Source organism: Alligator mississippiensis, chromosome 8 (assembly GCF_030867095.1).
Source record: "Alligator mississippiensis isolate rAllMis1 chromosome 8, rAllMis1, whole genome shotgun sequence".
NCBI lineage: Eukaryota > Metazoa > Chordata > Crocodylia > Alligatoridae > Alligator > Alligator mississippiensis.
The window spans coordinates 68720334-68736456 of record NC_081831.1 but is presented as its reverse complement, the minus strand read 5'-3'; the positions used below and the strand labels follow the sequence as shown (position 1 = coordinate 68736456).

The 16123-nt window shown below is 44.6% G+C and overlaps 1 protein-coding gene and 1 long non-coding RNA gene across 4 annotated transcripts in view; one reads left to right on the top strand and one right to left on the bottom strand.

Annotated features, from left to right (window-relative positions):
* The window catches only part of LOC102574632 (phosphatidylinositol-binding clathrin assembly protein), a 51506-nt gene extending 45153 nt beyond the window's left edge, over positions 1 to 6353 (top strand). For all 3 annotated transcript variants that reach the window (XM_059732822.1, XM_014607190.3, XM_014607189.3), the window contains one exon: positions 1099 to 6353. In XM_059732822.1, coding sequence (XP_059588805.1) covers positions 1099 to 1113 — 15 coding nt within the window. In that variant the 3' untranslated portion in view covers positions 1114 to 6353. The remainder of the gene's footprint in view (positions 1 to 1098) is intronic.
* Positions 6354 to 11997: 5644 nt separating this feature from the next.
* On the bottom strand, positions 11998 to 16066 carry LOC109283240 (uncharacterized). The gene is made up of 2 exons (XR_002090333.2): positions 15810 to 16066; positions 11998 to 12841 (listed from the first exon to the last, which is right to left on the bottom strand). It is a non-coding gene; the product is annotated as an uncharacterized LOC109283240 (long non-coding RNA).
* Between the last annotated feature and the right edge of the window lie 57 nt (positions 16067 to 16123).

Sequence of the window (16123 nt, the reverse complement as noted above, 5' to 3'; positions counted from 1 at the left end):
TCCAGTGTGTCAATAGGAAAAAGGTCTAGTTTTAGTTGCTTCATGGTCCTGTAAGCTCTAACAGACTTGTTGGGGAGGCGGTGGGGGGACACTGCCATTCTCTTTAACTGTGGAGTTGACACCTCTGTTTTAGTGGATCCTTTTCAAACATACAGCCCACAGAGCTGCTTTATCTGGCCCACTGGACTACCTGTGGGCCACCAGAATCCAGGGCCCCTGTGGACATGGCAGATATGAATGAGAGATGACATAGCTCCAGTTGCTCTATGGCTGCTTCACCTGATGCCACTGCCACAGTCCTACTTCCCCGGCCTCTGGTCTTGCAGCATAACCTGGGCTAGAGTTGGAGACTGAGCTCTAGCTCCAATATGGGGCATGCAGCAGCAGCTCTGGCTCAGAACTGGAGCTTCCTCTCCCAGTTCCTCGTGCCCTGGGCTGGATCTAGCCTGCAAGAAGTCCTGTAGTATGGATTTGGCACCCCTGCCTTAAAAGAACATGGCACTAAGTAAAACTGCACCTTCCTTTTGGCCCAGGGTGTCATCACTTGGATCTCATTAGGGTCACAGTCATTTATTCCCACACTGGAAAATGTGATGGGCTTACTCTGTAAGGATGGTGGCTTTTGATAGACTCTGCAGCCTGCGAAAAATAAAAGGGAGGAGGATAGACAAATGGAGAGCAGTTAAGAAATGCAGGTCAGGCAGATTTGGCAAAAAAAAAAAAAGTCACCCAGTCATTCCCTGAGCAGTTTAGCTTTACACAAGTTAGCAGGCAGTGAACAGATGTTTTCTGGTGGGTTGGGCCCACTGCTGGAATAGAAAACTAGATAGAGTACAAACGTTATACTGGGGTGGGAGAATAATCACTTTTTTTTCCCTGCATTCTTGTTTGGATCTTGTAGCTTTTTGTATATGATGGTGTAAACCTTTTGAAAAATATGCTTCACCCCATCCCAAATAATAATTGTCAGGTGATTTAAGTTAGGCATCTCATTTGTAGGCACAGTAATTTATTCACCTATCCTAGTGAAAGAAAGACTATATAGTAGTAGACTATGTAATAACCAGTTTTCATTTAAATCTAATTCCTTCCTTACAGATGCAGTTTATGTAGAGCCACCAAAGCATCAAGATACATTAACAACCAAATATTGGTAAAAAAAAGAGACTGAATTTTCGATCTTCTTACAATGCAGTCTTCAGCAGGGCATCTACCTACTCCCTGTTCAGTGTAAAAAATACTTTTGAATGGCAGTGCTTTAGAGATTCTTGTTTATAACAGTCACTGTGGTATGGAATCATGATTGTTCATTGGTTTTAGACTGTTTGGTTAAAAACTGAAATCTTTGAAGCTAAAGGTCAACTAAGTTTAGAAGATGAGAAGAATCTGACTTGCACCTTCTGAAGAGGGGCTTACATGATTGTTTTGTAATTTTATTCGTCAACAGATTGCCTGTAGAAAGTTAATTGAGGGTATCATAATTCTATTTATTTTCTCCCTAAACTTTGTGGCTGTTGTAATCAAGGCAAGACTCACATGAAGTTGAGCAATAAAACTTTCATATGCTCTAATAAAGTACTGATAGAGTAATGCTTGCATTATCATATAAGGCCAATATTGTGTGAAATCAGACAGCTCTTTCTCACTAGAATAGCTTCTTGTAATTCATAAATTTTATACTGTGAGTTTTAAATGCTGTGAATCAATTATCTAACAATATAACAGTATATGAATGAAAATATTAACAGAAAACTGGTCTATTGGCATTATGTCAGTGTTACATTGCTAGCTGAGAGATCCAGGCTTTGGCATGAACTTGGAATCTGTCTCCAAGCAGGGGAAGCTAGTATGTCATAGAAGAGCCTGTGCAGCTTCTTAACAGATGGCATTGGCTGCACTTCCTTACAGCATCTATCCTGTGTGCAAATAGCAGCATCATTCTTAGTTCTAGGAAGAGTTGCCTTCATGTTACAGTAAAACTAGGCACACCCAACAGTAGCAAGCTAGAGGGAATAGAAAATCTTGTTGCCAACCACTAAACAGGAGATGACCTTTCAAAATTTGGGTAACTGTGTTTTTAAAAAAAGGAAAAGTAGCAGTGCTAGCTTCTGAGAACCAGGACTTACCTTCCTGGTATTATCAAGCCTTAGAGAATGGCTTGTTCCACTTGTTCCAAAACCCAACCCAGTCCTTACAAATGATAATGATAATTATTTTAAATGTGTTGATGTGTTAATTTTTAAGTACACTATTTATTTAATGCTGCAGTATTTCTTGTGTAGTAATAGCAAAAGGGAAATGCTATATTAAGAAATTTGCATTTCTCATAAAAGAAAAATCTCTTAAATCATTAACTATGAAAAATGTTACTGCAGCCTACCCAAGTATACCCAACAACTTCAAAAGATGGTGAGGTATTTTCATGTTTATTAAACTATTCCACTAAAAATCATAAGTTGTTAGCCATATACATGGCTATTTATATAGCCTCATCCTAAACACCTGAAAAATAAAAACAGCATTAAAGTACACAAAGTACACAATTCAGAATGCATTTTCTAGGATTTTTAGTGATAGAAGTGCTCTCATAATGTCTACGTGTAACTGAGAGAGAATCTTAAACTGTTTTGTCCTGAGAAGAAAACTAGCAGACCTTTCTTATTCATATTGGGTGTTTATACACATGCTCCAGGGAGCGGGGTGGGGGAGCCACTCTAATTAAAGCGCCCAGAGCATCATGTGTATCAGCATCCCTGCCTACTGAAAAATGGTGGCAGGGGTGCTTTAACTAAAGCTCATTGAACAAGCTTTAAAGTGCCCCAGCCAACATTTTTCAGCACAGGGACACTGATGCATATGCTGCTGGAGTCTGTTGGAGCTCAGTAATTACCACGCAATAATTACAGCTCATTGGAGTGGCCTCAGTGTACGTGTATAGGCGCCCATTGTTTCTACAGCTGTCCCTTCCTGTTAGTGATGACCATGTTGTTTTGGGCCTGTTGTTAGCAGCGATATCATGAAGGTTACAGATGCCAACATGTCAGTTGGTGGATCTTGCCAAACTGTCCTAGAAGGAACCTTTGGAAAATACAGCACTTAACGGTATTCTGTAAAGCCCTTTTTCTCTTTAGGTATCTTTGTGTATTAATTTTGTGCCAAGTGTGCAAGAAAAACGTACTTATTTCATAAAAAGATATATTTTGTCAAACTAAACATGATTTTTAAAAATCATTTTGACATGTATTTGAAATTTATAACCATGGACTTTCTATGAAACTAAATGTTACAAGTGGAGCAGAAGTATTAAGCCAAAACTCTGGACACTTACTGGCAGAGAGAGAAACTGACTAATATATAGGGATTAAATATTGAAATTTGAATTATGAAGGGCTTTTAGTTTTAATCAGCTCTTCCTGGGTTAACCAAATGTATGATTGTATTTTAAAATTAACATGTTCTCTAGCATGTGTGGTGTTTTTTCCATATACTGGAGAAACCTACCTGAAACTTAAAATAAGATATTCTTTTTTTTTTTACTTTGTACAAAAGTAATTGAATCTACTCAATACAGAAAATCCTCCTTCTATCTTAAATCCAGGTTAGATCAGTACATACGATACACAATTGTGTTGTTTTTAATATATAGTAGCACAACAATGACAGTGCCCAAAAGGTTGTGACTAGCTAGTATTTTGCACTGGAATGGTAATATTCTTTTCCACAGCAGATTATTTTATAGCCATATTATTCAATTACGTTTTAAATTATTTAAATGATTCACACTAAAATATGCATATGAGTGACCTGAAAATGTACATTGGCTGTAACTAGTCAAGATTTGCTTTCTGAATAGCTAGAATGTACTTGTTCTCTACTTCCTTCAGTCAGAAACAGGCTTATTTTTAGTACAGGTTGCTGTACTTTTTAAATTTATGATGGATTATAGATTTTTTTACAGGGATATCTTAGAGTGCTTTCTTGTAATCAGGCTGTCTGATACCGATTTAGTTTAGTATTTTAAAAGGAAAATACAGCCACAACGTACATCTTCAAACTTTATACGCTACTTTCCCTTTAGTCATGTTCAGCATATGTTGATGCATTTGGAGACTGAAGCAAAACCCATATGTAAGTTTATCCTTGTGAAGAAAAGATTGCTTAGCATACTTATGTCTTCACAAAAGTGTATAGTAATGCTTTTATTAACTACTTCCTTGTGTACATATTGGAATGTGTAAAATGCTGGAGTACCATTTTTAAACTACAACATAGTTTCATAAATAAGGAATAATGTAACTCCAAAAAATTAGGACACTAGCAAGATTTTTATGGCTCAGTATTTGCACTTCAACCCTCTGAAAGATGCTTTGATTTACATCAGTCTCGAGGATGGAAGTATTTTACTGTACAAAGATCCTGTGAGTGTTACATGCAGTAGCTGTGACAAAAACAAGGCAGTGAAGGACATGGGGAGGGTTAATAATACGCATGTATACCAGTGGTGATCAACCTACGGCACATAGGCTGGATCCAGCCTGCAGAGCTGTGCCATCTGGCCCATGGGGTTCCCCATGGGTTTTGAAATTTGGCAGCAGGGGAGCAGTGGCAACCTTAATTGCTGCACCTCCCACCACTTTCCCCATTGCTGAATTTCCAGACCCAGGAGCCACCTCATGGGAGAAAGGAGAGATGCAGAAATGGTCACTACCCTGTCTATCATGGTGGCCCTGGGTGTTAAGCTGCCTTGCTATGCCCTTGGGGAGTCCCCTGGGCCAGATAGAGCTGGTGTGCAGCATCTGATGGGCTGGGCGGCACAGCCTGTACCACTAATGAGCCCATTTTTGTGAGCCCTCCGGGTGTTGATGTTCAGAGTGCTTCAGAAAGCAGGTCCTTGAGGCACTTCCTGCCCCTTGTTCCCTAAGAAAGGGGAAGGGGGGTGGGGTGACATATGCTTGCATTTTTCTATGCCTGATGCATTTGGCCAGGAGTTATTTTGGCCACATAATTTGGGCTTTTTAATGCTGTTGGAGTTGTTTTGGCAAGCTTTCTGTTTCTGATGGGGCATTCTAGGGAAAAAAAAAAATGTGTGGGGGGGGGGAATAAGAAAGCATGGTGATTATTGGGCCTCTGAGACTTGAAAGTGTCCCTTTTTTAAAATACCTGCTCCTTTTTAATGTTCTTTAGACATAATTAATGACTGTCTCCAGAAAGTTCTCTATTTTAATTTTTTTATTTCAAACTAAAATTATGTAATAGAGGAATTTTTAGTTCTGTGCACATAGTGGTGGAAAATTTGTAGGGTTAAAAATAGTGAGCAAACTTTTGTAAAACATTGAATAACCTCTGACTGCAAGGTTGAATACAGGGTGTGTCCAGATCTGTTTTTTGATGTGTGGCAGGGAGGGGGTGGGTTACAATTTTAGACTAGTATGCACTGTGGATCGGTGCTTTATTTGTACATAAAAGGGAAAACTTTTCTTTTGGGTAGTTTGTATTGTAAGGACAACATCTAAAGGCACTGTGTACCAGTCATTTATTCCATTTTAAAGATTATATTTTTTGAGTAATGGAAACTGTACATGTTATCATTTATACATTTATCGGTAATTACTTAGGGAAATATAAAAGGTATGTTGCTATTACTCTGAAGATGTATTTGATTTTTGATTGTCATTTATTGCTAAATACATTGCTGCATCGCTCTTTTTCCACAAGTATCTTGTGCATTTATTTAAAGAGATTGTAATAGCTGGTGCAGTTTTTCTGAAAACAGATGTTACATTAAGAATCTGCTTTTGGTGCATCTCAAACCCGTAGCCTTGTGACACAAGGTTAATCCTGAACCAAATATTTGGCTAGGATGTCACTATAAAGAGCACTGGCAAAATAGGTGCTGAACAGACGCTCATTTGGCATTATTTATTTAACAGGTGTTTTATCACTTTATACATTTCATTTTCCCCATATAACAGGTTTGTGCCTTTTATTGGGTATTTATTTAAAAGGAGCTTACTATAATGTTTTTTTAGACACGAAGATGTCTAATGTCAGGTCTTTACAGGTTTATTCTTATATGGCTGTTCTTTTCCGTTTTACAAAAATTAATACGGAATGTGAAAGTGGGGGCCATCCACTAGCCATAAAAAAAAAAGTAGAAAAATTTAACGATTAAAATTCTACAAAATAAAACAAGTTGCTAAAGCACAAGACTGGCTATGTTGACATTTGATTGTGGCACTTCACAATTTTGACAGTATACAAAAAATGTTTTGGGTTTTTTTTTAAGATTTGTTGCTCAGAATCATTCATTTGTTAATGAAACAGATTTTGAAAAATAAACTTTGGCAATAACATGTGTGTTTTATCCTTAATGTGTCCTCAGAAGTGTAGTGCTTACTACAGATTGCCATGAGATATGACTTAATGTTATTGCATTGCTTCCTAAATGTATATGATTATCAAGTCTGCTTGCTTTGCTATATTTCAATATAGTTGTGGCATTCTGCCTTCCTTACTGAAGATGGTCAAATCCTATTCGGAATGCTAGTTCAAATTGTGTGGGCTTGATTAGAAAATCAATTAAAAGGCCAGTATTTATATTGAAAAAGATGACTTGGTTTCCTAAGTCACCATTAAACTCTAATTTTTAATGGTGAATTGTGGGGCGGGGGCTGGTTGATTGGTTGGTTTTTGTGTATGTATCCTAAGCCTGGAGTTTTGGGACATGAGCACACAATGAAAGGGGGGAGGGCTGGTGAGAGGCTGCTTCATCAAAATGGTTAATGTGCATTGCACAGTGAATGAAAACTAATACACATTAGACAAGCTTTCATCACGAGAAAGAAAACATTAAAGGTAGTTGTCTTCGTTGCACACATCTCAATACCCAAGAAAACCTGTGCCCATACCCTAAACTATAAAAATGACCATCTTGCCTGACCGTCTTGTAATAGATTGTCAGACCGCCCTTCTTCTGGGCAGTTGAAGAGAAATGGCTTTATTTCAGACTGATCCATCTCCTCTTCCATCAGTCCTGGATAGACCTATCTTCTCAATGCCTATGACATGACTTGCTTACCTTCTTCGCTATATTAGAAGTGCATAGTCATATAAAAGCCCCACTTCTCCCTAGGGGGGGGAGGGTAGTAAGGGTGCAGACAAGTGCCCACAGATGTTGCTTGGGTAGTCACTGCTGCATTGAGACAACATACATGGAAGGAACAGTAACTAAGGTAGGTGACTGTTGTGTTTATATAGGACCCTCATTACCTCCTACTGCTAAACATCTTTGGGGGGGAGGGGAGGGTGTTCCTGTTATTCGTTTTTATTCTCCTTTCCTTGTTAATATTAAAGTTTGTCTTTTTGTCTAGTTCTTTTCTAGTTTTGTGTCCTGTTTTGTCTATATTTCCTGGCAGTACTGCTTTTCATTATCTCCTATCCCACCCCCCCCCCCCCCAAATACACACGCTAATCCAGAGGTGGGCAATTATTTTGTGCAGAGGGTTGCTTACTGAGTTTTGGCAAGCTGTCAAGGGCTGCAGAGGTAGCCCTGCCCCCTGGAAGCCATCTTGTAACCAGAAGTCCCACCCCCTAACCCATGACCTTTGCCACTAGCAGTCCCTCCCCTTGCCCCTGGAAGTACTCATTTCAGGAAGGGGTTTTGCCATCTCGGAACCAGAAAAATACCAAATTATATTATAAAAAGTGATCATCTACAACATTGGTTAATTTTATTTCAAAAAATACTTTTGTCCTGATTTACATGCATTTGTGTAATGTATGCAGAGGTGATTGCACAATAGCTTAAAATGAAGTCTTATTCTTGTATTTTGGGGGGGTGGTGGGTGGGTATGGGGGGAGGGTGGCTGGGTTTTGTGTATGGCAGTGCAAGGGGAGATGTAGATAAATGTGTATGGAGGGATGTGCGTGTGGGACTCACCCTATCGACACACACACACAGACTCTGTCCCTGTGCCTGCATGTGTGTGCACGCACACAACCTCCGTGCCTGCAGACAGACACACACACACACTGCCCGTGCCTGCAGAGAGAGAGACACACACACACTCTGCCCCTGTGCCTGCAGAGATGTGTGCGCGCGCACACGCACACACACTCTGTCCCCGTGCCTGCAGAGGCACGCACGCACACACGCTGCCCGTGCCTGCAGAGACGCGCCCGCACACAAACACACTGCCCCTGTGCCTGCAGAGAGACGGGCACGCATGCACACACTCTGCCCCTGTGCCTGCAGAGATGGGCACGCACGCACACACTCTGCCCCTGTCCCTGCAGAGACGGGCACGCGTGCACACACTCTGTCCCTGTGCCTGCAGAGACATGCACGTGCGCACACACTCTGCCCCTGTGCCTGCAGAGAGAGACACGCGCACACTCTGCCCCTGTGCCTGCAGAGACGCGCACATACACTCTGCCCCCGTGCCTGCAGAGGCGTGTGCACACTCTGCCCCTGTGCCTGCAGAGATGGGCATGCACACACACGCACACTCTGCCCCTGTACCTGCAGAGACGGGCACACGCACACTCTGCCCCTGTGCCTGCAGAGACGCGCACATACACTCTGCCCCCGTGCCTGCAGAGGCATGCGCACACTCTGCCCCGTGCCTGCAGAGGCGTGTGCACACTCTGCCCCTGTGCCTGCAGAGATGGGCATGCACACACACGCACACTCTGCCCCTGTACCTGCAGAGACGGGCACACGCACACTCTGCCCCTGTACCTGCAGAGATGGGCACACGCACACTCTGCCCCTGTACCTGCAGAGGCGCATGCACACTGCCCCTGTGCCTGCAGAGACGGGCGCGCGCACACACACACACACACACACACTGCTCCTGTGCCTGCAGAGATGCACACGCGTGCACACACACTGCCCATGTGCCTGCAGAGATGGGCACGCGCACACACACACTGCCCCTGTGCCTGCAGAGACAGACACACACACACACACACACACACACACACACTGCCCCTGTGCCTGCAGAGATGCACATGCGCACACACTCTGCCCCTGTACCTGCAGAGAGAGACACACACACAGTCTGCCCCTGTGCCTGCAGAGACATGCACGTGCGCACACACTCTGCCCCTGTGCCTGCAGAGACACACATGCACACACTCTGCCCCTGTGCCTGCAGAGACGCGCGCGCACACACGCACACTCTGCCCCTGTGCCTGCAGAGAGAGACACGCGCACACTCTGCCCCTGTGCCTGCAGAGTCGCGCACATACACTCTGCCCCCGTGCCTGCAGAGGCGTGCGCACACTCTGCCCCGTGCCTGCAGAGGCGTGTGTACACTCTGCCCCTGTGCCTGCAGAGATGGGCATGCACACACACGCACACTCTGCCCCTGTACCTGCAGAGACGGGCACACGCACACTCTGCCCCTGTACCTGCAGAGACAGGCACACACACACACACACACACACTGCCCCTGTGCCTGCAGAGACAGGCACACACACACACACACACTGCCCCTGTGCCTGCAGAGATGGGCACGCACACACTGCCCCTGTGCCTGCAGAGATGCACACGTGCACACACTCTGCCCCTGTACCTGCAGAGAGAGACACACACACAGTCTGCCCCTGTGCCTGCAGAGACGGGCACATATACACACACACACACTCTCTGCCCCTGTGCCTGCAGAGACGTGCGCACACTCTGCCCCTGTGCCTGCAGAGATGCAAACGCACACGCTCTGCCCAGGTGGTGCTGAAGCAGGAAAGCAGGGAACTGGCTGGGGGTGGGTGAGGCTGGGCTGCTCAAGCCTGCTGAGGGCTCCCTCTGGGTCCTACTGCCCCTGCTTCTAGGCAGCTTTGACAGGAAGCCGGGGCAAATAAATATTAATTTACTAAATTTTTTAGGGGCTCTGTCGGCCGGATAGAATGGCCTGTGGGCTGTATTTTGCCCAACCCTGCTCTAATCACTCACCAGTTGAATGAATAGACAACATAAGACAAATTGAGACAATTTAGGATGGGCTAGGCTGAGGATCCCATTGTGCTGTAAAAGAGTGGGAATGGAGTGCCTGTGTATCAGTGCCCCATTTATCCAAAAATTGTTCTCTACAAGAAGGTGGGTAACTGCTTTGTTTCAGTGAGTAGAGTTCAGAATTGAAAGCCAAATTAAGAATTTTTTATTAGGTTATCCCTGTCATTAGGTTAGTAGGTGGGCTTGGAGGAAAAGACTCTTGATACGCTTTTGTAGGGAGCAATTTCTGGATAAACAATAAGGATTGAGGCACAGGCACCCCACTGCATCTTTTATGTCACAATGTACCTGTGGGGATTAACAGAAGGAAAGCACAAACTATGGGTGGTGTTGGTGTTTCACAGCTGAAACAAGCTTGGCAATAAAGCTCTATGCAGATGTGCACAATTAACCAGAAGGAATGCACAAGAGCAAGAATGCGATGGTATTAAGGGTGGGGAAATCAGAACTCACTTTCAGCCCTAATATTTTAGTACTCATAAAAAAGTGTGTAAATAATTAAAAAATTACGACTTTTTAAAGAATTACTAATGTGCTTTTTTGGAAGGAAAAGGTAATTTCAGGAAGATTTTTATCTAGCAGCAGTCTAACTAGATCTCCCATTCTATCTAACTAACAGGTTGGACATTAGTGTGGTTTTTTAAAAGAAAAGCATGCTGGGGCCTTGTTGCATATTAATTTTACAGTGTTCCTGTACCTTTTAACCCCTGCATTGTCCACACGTTAACACCTGAAACTAGTTTTAAGCACACTTTAGGGTTTTAAAGTTACCCCGTTCCAGAGCTGGTTTATCTCTGATCTGTGTTAATCAACTCATGTCCCATTAATGTGTGGCCGCTCCCCACAGATGAGCTGTCCAAGCTGCAGTCCTCCAGCATCCTAGAATGCAGTGTTCCCTTCCCCACCCTCCTGTGTGGACAGACTTTCCACCCCTTGAACTCTACTGCCCAGGGAGAGGTTCTGGCACCAAGCCAACTGCCTTCCACTCCTGCCCCCCTCCCCTCCCCAACCCCTGCCCCACACATGTCAGGAGTGAGGGGCACTGGGTCAGGACTGACCATCAATGTTTACAAATGGGTCCTGGTACAAAAAGGGTTGAGAACCACTGCTCTAGTGGCAAGTCACAGCTGTGTAAGTCAGGCACAGTCAGAGAAGGTTTTTGTCCTTAAGGTACGACTGCTTCAAACTCAAGCTGACATTAACATCTGAGCAGCTCAAACATGTAACAAGGTGCCTAGTAATTACACAAGCAAGTACCTGAAGTAGAAGCAAAAAATTCAACAGCCTAAGTAGTGAGCTGCAAAGTTGCATTTCTAGTGTCCTGCAGGTCCAGTTGGAGTTTGGTTACGGTGGGAGTTGTTCTGATCTTGAATGAAATACAAGTGAAATTCTCTGATAGAAATATCTCAAGCTAACCAAACTGATGTAATATAAAGTTAAGGATTTCAAAATGAATCTATTCCTGTTTTGCAGGTGTTTAGCACTAGGGCGCGGATGTCCCAACAACTACATCCAAATGGGTGAACGCGGCTGCTGCTGGATTAGCTATTTCCATTCAACTGTGATGTCTTTAAAATATATTTATATAATTTAAATTAAGTCCAAATTTATGCTTCAGCATTCTTCTACTGCCACCAAGAATCCTCCTCTTTGTCTGTACAGACAAAACCGTGGAAAATTTGCTTGACTGCCAGTTGGTCAACTTGGTTATCAAAGTTCTTTTCAGAATCTGCTAAGAGGCTTTCGCATGATTTCTTAATTCACCTTAATGGGTTAACCAGTTTTTCAACACATCCATTTAACATTGCTTAAACAGTGAACTCCTGAATGTAAGGACACCCTCTGTTCCACTTATGCAGTGCCAATTACAGTGAGGTGCTGGTCCAAGGCTCTGGTCCCTCTATGCACTACTGCACTACATCTAGTAAGACTAATATAATTGTGTTACAATGTGCCTGTGGTGGTTATTAATAAGAAGAAACTGGAATGTTTTTTAATCTATTGTTTTTAACATCATGCAATGAACAAAAAAAATCATACGATATTTTACTCATGTTTATAACTGAAAAAGTCAAGCTTGGTCAATACCATTTTGTATGCACTGAGGAACAAACCTTGCTCTGGCCCGAGTACACTGAGTTTGTGCAGGAATATTTTATAGGGATCTTTGCATAAGGTAGAAAGGAAGAGTGAGGGAATTGACTTGTTCTGCTGCTATAGGTAGGGGCTGGTCAAGTTTCATTGCTAACTAGTGAGGTTTATTGACTTCCTGTGCCCTTTGATACATTCCCTGAGTCTTGGGTCCAAATTTCCTCTGCAGTGCTGTGATTGTGGCTCTTCACAGCAGCTTTCTTAGCACACCAGAAGCAGGGCCCTTTCCAGCTGCCATTTGCAGGACAATACACAGTCCTATATTCAGGGACTGGAGAGAGCTGATTTGCCTCCTTAGGGCGTATGACTGAGTTAAAGTTATTTGGTACTAACCTTGAGGAAAAGGAACGTTGCACTGATTACAAATTCCTTGCATTCACATTTTCTCTAGCTGACTGAATTCTGAAGAAGACAGCTTCCTCGACCACCACCGAACTGCACTGGAATTCCTGAGCCCTGCAAAAATTGTTCTGCTGCCTCCTTTCTATCCCATATTTGTTCCAAAGTAGTGCATACAACTTTAAATCTTGTTTTCTGCAGTCCTGAATTCCAATATATGTTCCTTCCAGTATCTCCTATTTGAGTAGTCCATGCCTTCTGTTGCCTTCTGTTTCTCAATGCAGAGGAAAACACAAGCCTGGTAAAGAGCTAGGTGCAGGTATATCAACAGAGCAGCTGGAAATTGACAAGAAATTTGGAATTTCAGGATAGTCTTTTGCAACATCTTGAAGAGGCAACACAATGTATGGCTACATAATCCTATTGTATGCAGGGTACCCTCTAGCTTTTGCTTCTACAGTAAAATCTCTGTTGTCCAGCATCCCTGGGGTAAGGGGATTGCCAGTTATGTAAAAGTTCCAGTTATCTGAAATAAACTGGCAGGAGTTTTCAGATAACGTGGAGCATGGTGGGGTGGGGAGGGAGGGGGTGGCAGGGGCTGCAAGCAGGGCAGGGGCAGCCCAAGGTGGTGGGCAAGCTTTCTGCACTGCTGTGTGTGTCCGGCTGGCTGGAAAATCCAGTTAATAGAAGTTCCGGTTACTTAAATGCTGGATAACAAAGATTATAAGTGTAAGTATTTTAGTATGAGGGAGACTTCTCTTTATTATTATTTATTTTTTTAAACTGAGTCCACAATTAAATTCTATTGAGAGAATAGTGGGCACATCTACACGTGCCTCTCTTAGCCAGGCTTAGTCTAAAATTGCCATTTTTAAGGCGCATTAAGGGTGTGTGCCTATACATGCATGCCCTTAACTTTCCATTGCCATTTTTAAGGTGCACTATGTGAGCCTAAATTTGATACCTGCATAAAACAGGTATCAGATTTAGGTGGGAATAACTAAGTCTCATTAGCACATGTAGATGTGCTATTGTGCATTAATGCAGAGTGCGTCAATAGATAAACACCATATTAATACATATTAGTGCAGATGTGCTAGCACTAATGCAACTTAGCTGTCCACACCTAAATTTAATGTGCCTTAATGTGCATTAGCATGTCCATGCGTAGTCATAGATTCATAGATGTTAGGGTCGGAAGGGACCTCAATAGATCATCGAGTCCGACCCCCTGCATAGGCAGGAAAGAGTGCTGGGTCTAGATGACCCCAGCTAGATACTCAGCTAACCTCCTCTTGAAGACCCCCAGGGTAGGGGAGAGCACCACCTCCCTTGGGAGCCCGTTCCAGACCTTGGCCACTGTAACTGTGAAGAAGTTCTTCCAAATGTCCAGTCTAAATCTGCTCTCTGCTAGCTTATGGCCATTATTTCTTGTAAGCTTCCCTTTTTTCTTTGCAGTGCAGTCCCTTCTTTTGTGTAGCTGGTCCCTTACAAAGACTAAACTCAATCCCTTTTCTCTCTGCAGGGCTGTGCTTGGACACGATGTAGATGGAGACGTCCCAGGGAAATCCAAGGACCACACTGTGCGGCATCTCTGCTGACCCCAATGTGCAAGATGGTCCAGGGCCAGCTGGGTGCTGGGGCACCCACCGGAGGAGACTGTCTCTCTGGTGTGGTGTCTAAACAAGGCACTTCCCCATCGACTAGGGACAGTGGGAAAGAGCTGTTGGATTCATTGTGTTTTCCCTGGACCTGCTCACACCGGGATTGCAGCATGTGGCCATGTGCACAGCACTGGTGAACGTGGAGAAGAAGAGCCTGTGGCAGGCCAGTAGGGGGTGCTCCTGCACTGAACCACCCACCTCACTGCGCCTGACCACATTTCAGGCTCTGGGTGCCTCCCTGTGGTGTCTCACGTCTGGCTGACCCCTTCCTGGAGCACACCCGCTAGCCTGGGGGTAATATGCCTAAATCGCCTTAATGTGCCTTAAGCAAAGGCACATTAAGTTTCTGGTACTTTGATTCATGTTTTTCAAGAGGAATAAAAACAATGTCTTTTTTCTTTTTCTTTTTTTAATTGAAAAATCTCTCCTTGTAAATCCACCTTCATCCTCTCTGTAATCACCCTTTAGGTATCTGAAAACCTGAAGGACAATTACAGAGAGGATGAAGATAGGCTTTTTCTCTGTAGCCATAGAGGACAGAACTAGGAGCAGTGGCCTCAAGCTACAGCAAGGGAAATTCAGACTGGCGATTAAGAGGAACTTTTTGACTATGAGAGTGGTCAGGCATTGGAAAAAGCTGCCTAGAAAGCGGGAGCAGGGCCCCTGTTGATTCCTGCTCTGCCCAATGTTTAAAACCAACCACCTGGCGGCAGCAGCAGCAGCATTTCTAGTCAGGCAGCGCTAAGTTTGTCACTTGACTGCGTTCCACTGTAAGGTACTCGCCCCGTCTAAACCAGAGCTTCTCAACCCTTTTCACCCCGCAGCATGCTTACATGGCCTCCCCTACCCCACGGCACACTGGCCGGGTAGGGGTTGGGGGAAGAAAGTGGCAGACCACCGCAGAGCGGCGGAAGTAGGTGGCACGGCATTTGAATCGCTCGCTGGAGTCAGGCCCCCTTGTTCTAAGGTGTGGGGCGCGGCTCCAGCCCAAAATGGCATAGCACACCTCGATGTGCTTGATGGCGCACCGGTTGGGAACCGCTGGCCTAAACTCCCCTTTCCACAAGTGTTAACGACCCTCTCTTCTCTCCTACTCGCCTTCATGTTGCTGCTCCCAAGCCGACCGTTGTGCTGCAGGTCTGTGGGTTATTAGCTGCTGCTGGGGACGCAGCTCCTGTTTCACAGCCGTGCAGATTGCTTTTTAACTCACTCTAGGGACGTTATATTTGTTCTGGCTTCGATCTTAAACCCAGTCGCACCGCCCTGGGCCCTGATTATATTAATAATGCTTCTGGTTTCTCTAACTGGAGAAAAACACCGCATTTACTCAAATACAAGACGAGTCTTCCCCCGTACCCGTCAGGGTGGTGGGAACCCCCTTGTTTTACATTCACACGCAGTGAAACCTTATTGTCCACCCTTCAACTGCAAATATGCCTAGTTCGTGCTACCTATGAACAGGTATAAAAGTGCTGCTTAAAAGCCTGTTTCTGGAGGCCCCCGCGCTAAACCCCGTGGCGGTTTTGGAAAGGGTTCAAGGGCATCCATTCTGGGTCAGCTAAGCCTCGGGGTAATTTGCCTAGATGCAAATGACTATTGGTACGCTGACGTCAGAGCTGGTGTTTTCAAACTCCACCCACCTCCAAGCGCTTGGGCCGAGCCCTCTGACAGGGCGGGGGTGCAGGAAGCAATGCCCCCCCCCCCATTTTTTCCTCTCGGCACTTTCCAGGCGAAGCTCCTCTAATTCGCTTCTGTAGTAAAATGATAACTGGCCCCTACGTTTTCCAGATGCGGGAGTGGGGGTCGTCTTAGATCCGAGTGACGAGTGGGGGGGGGCACGGGGCTGGCGCTCCTCAGGGGCCCGCCACAGCCCCGTTGCCAAGGAGACACCGGGCTCCTCGCAGGCCCCGCCCCCAACCCAACTGGCGCGGCCAATGGGCGCGACCGAGGGGGC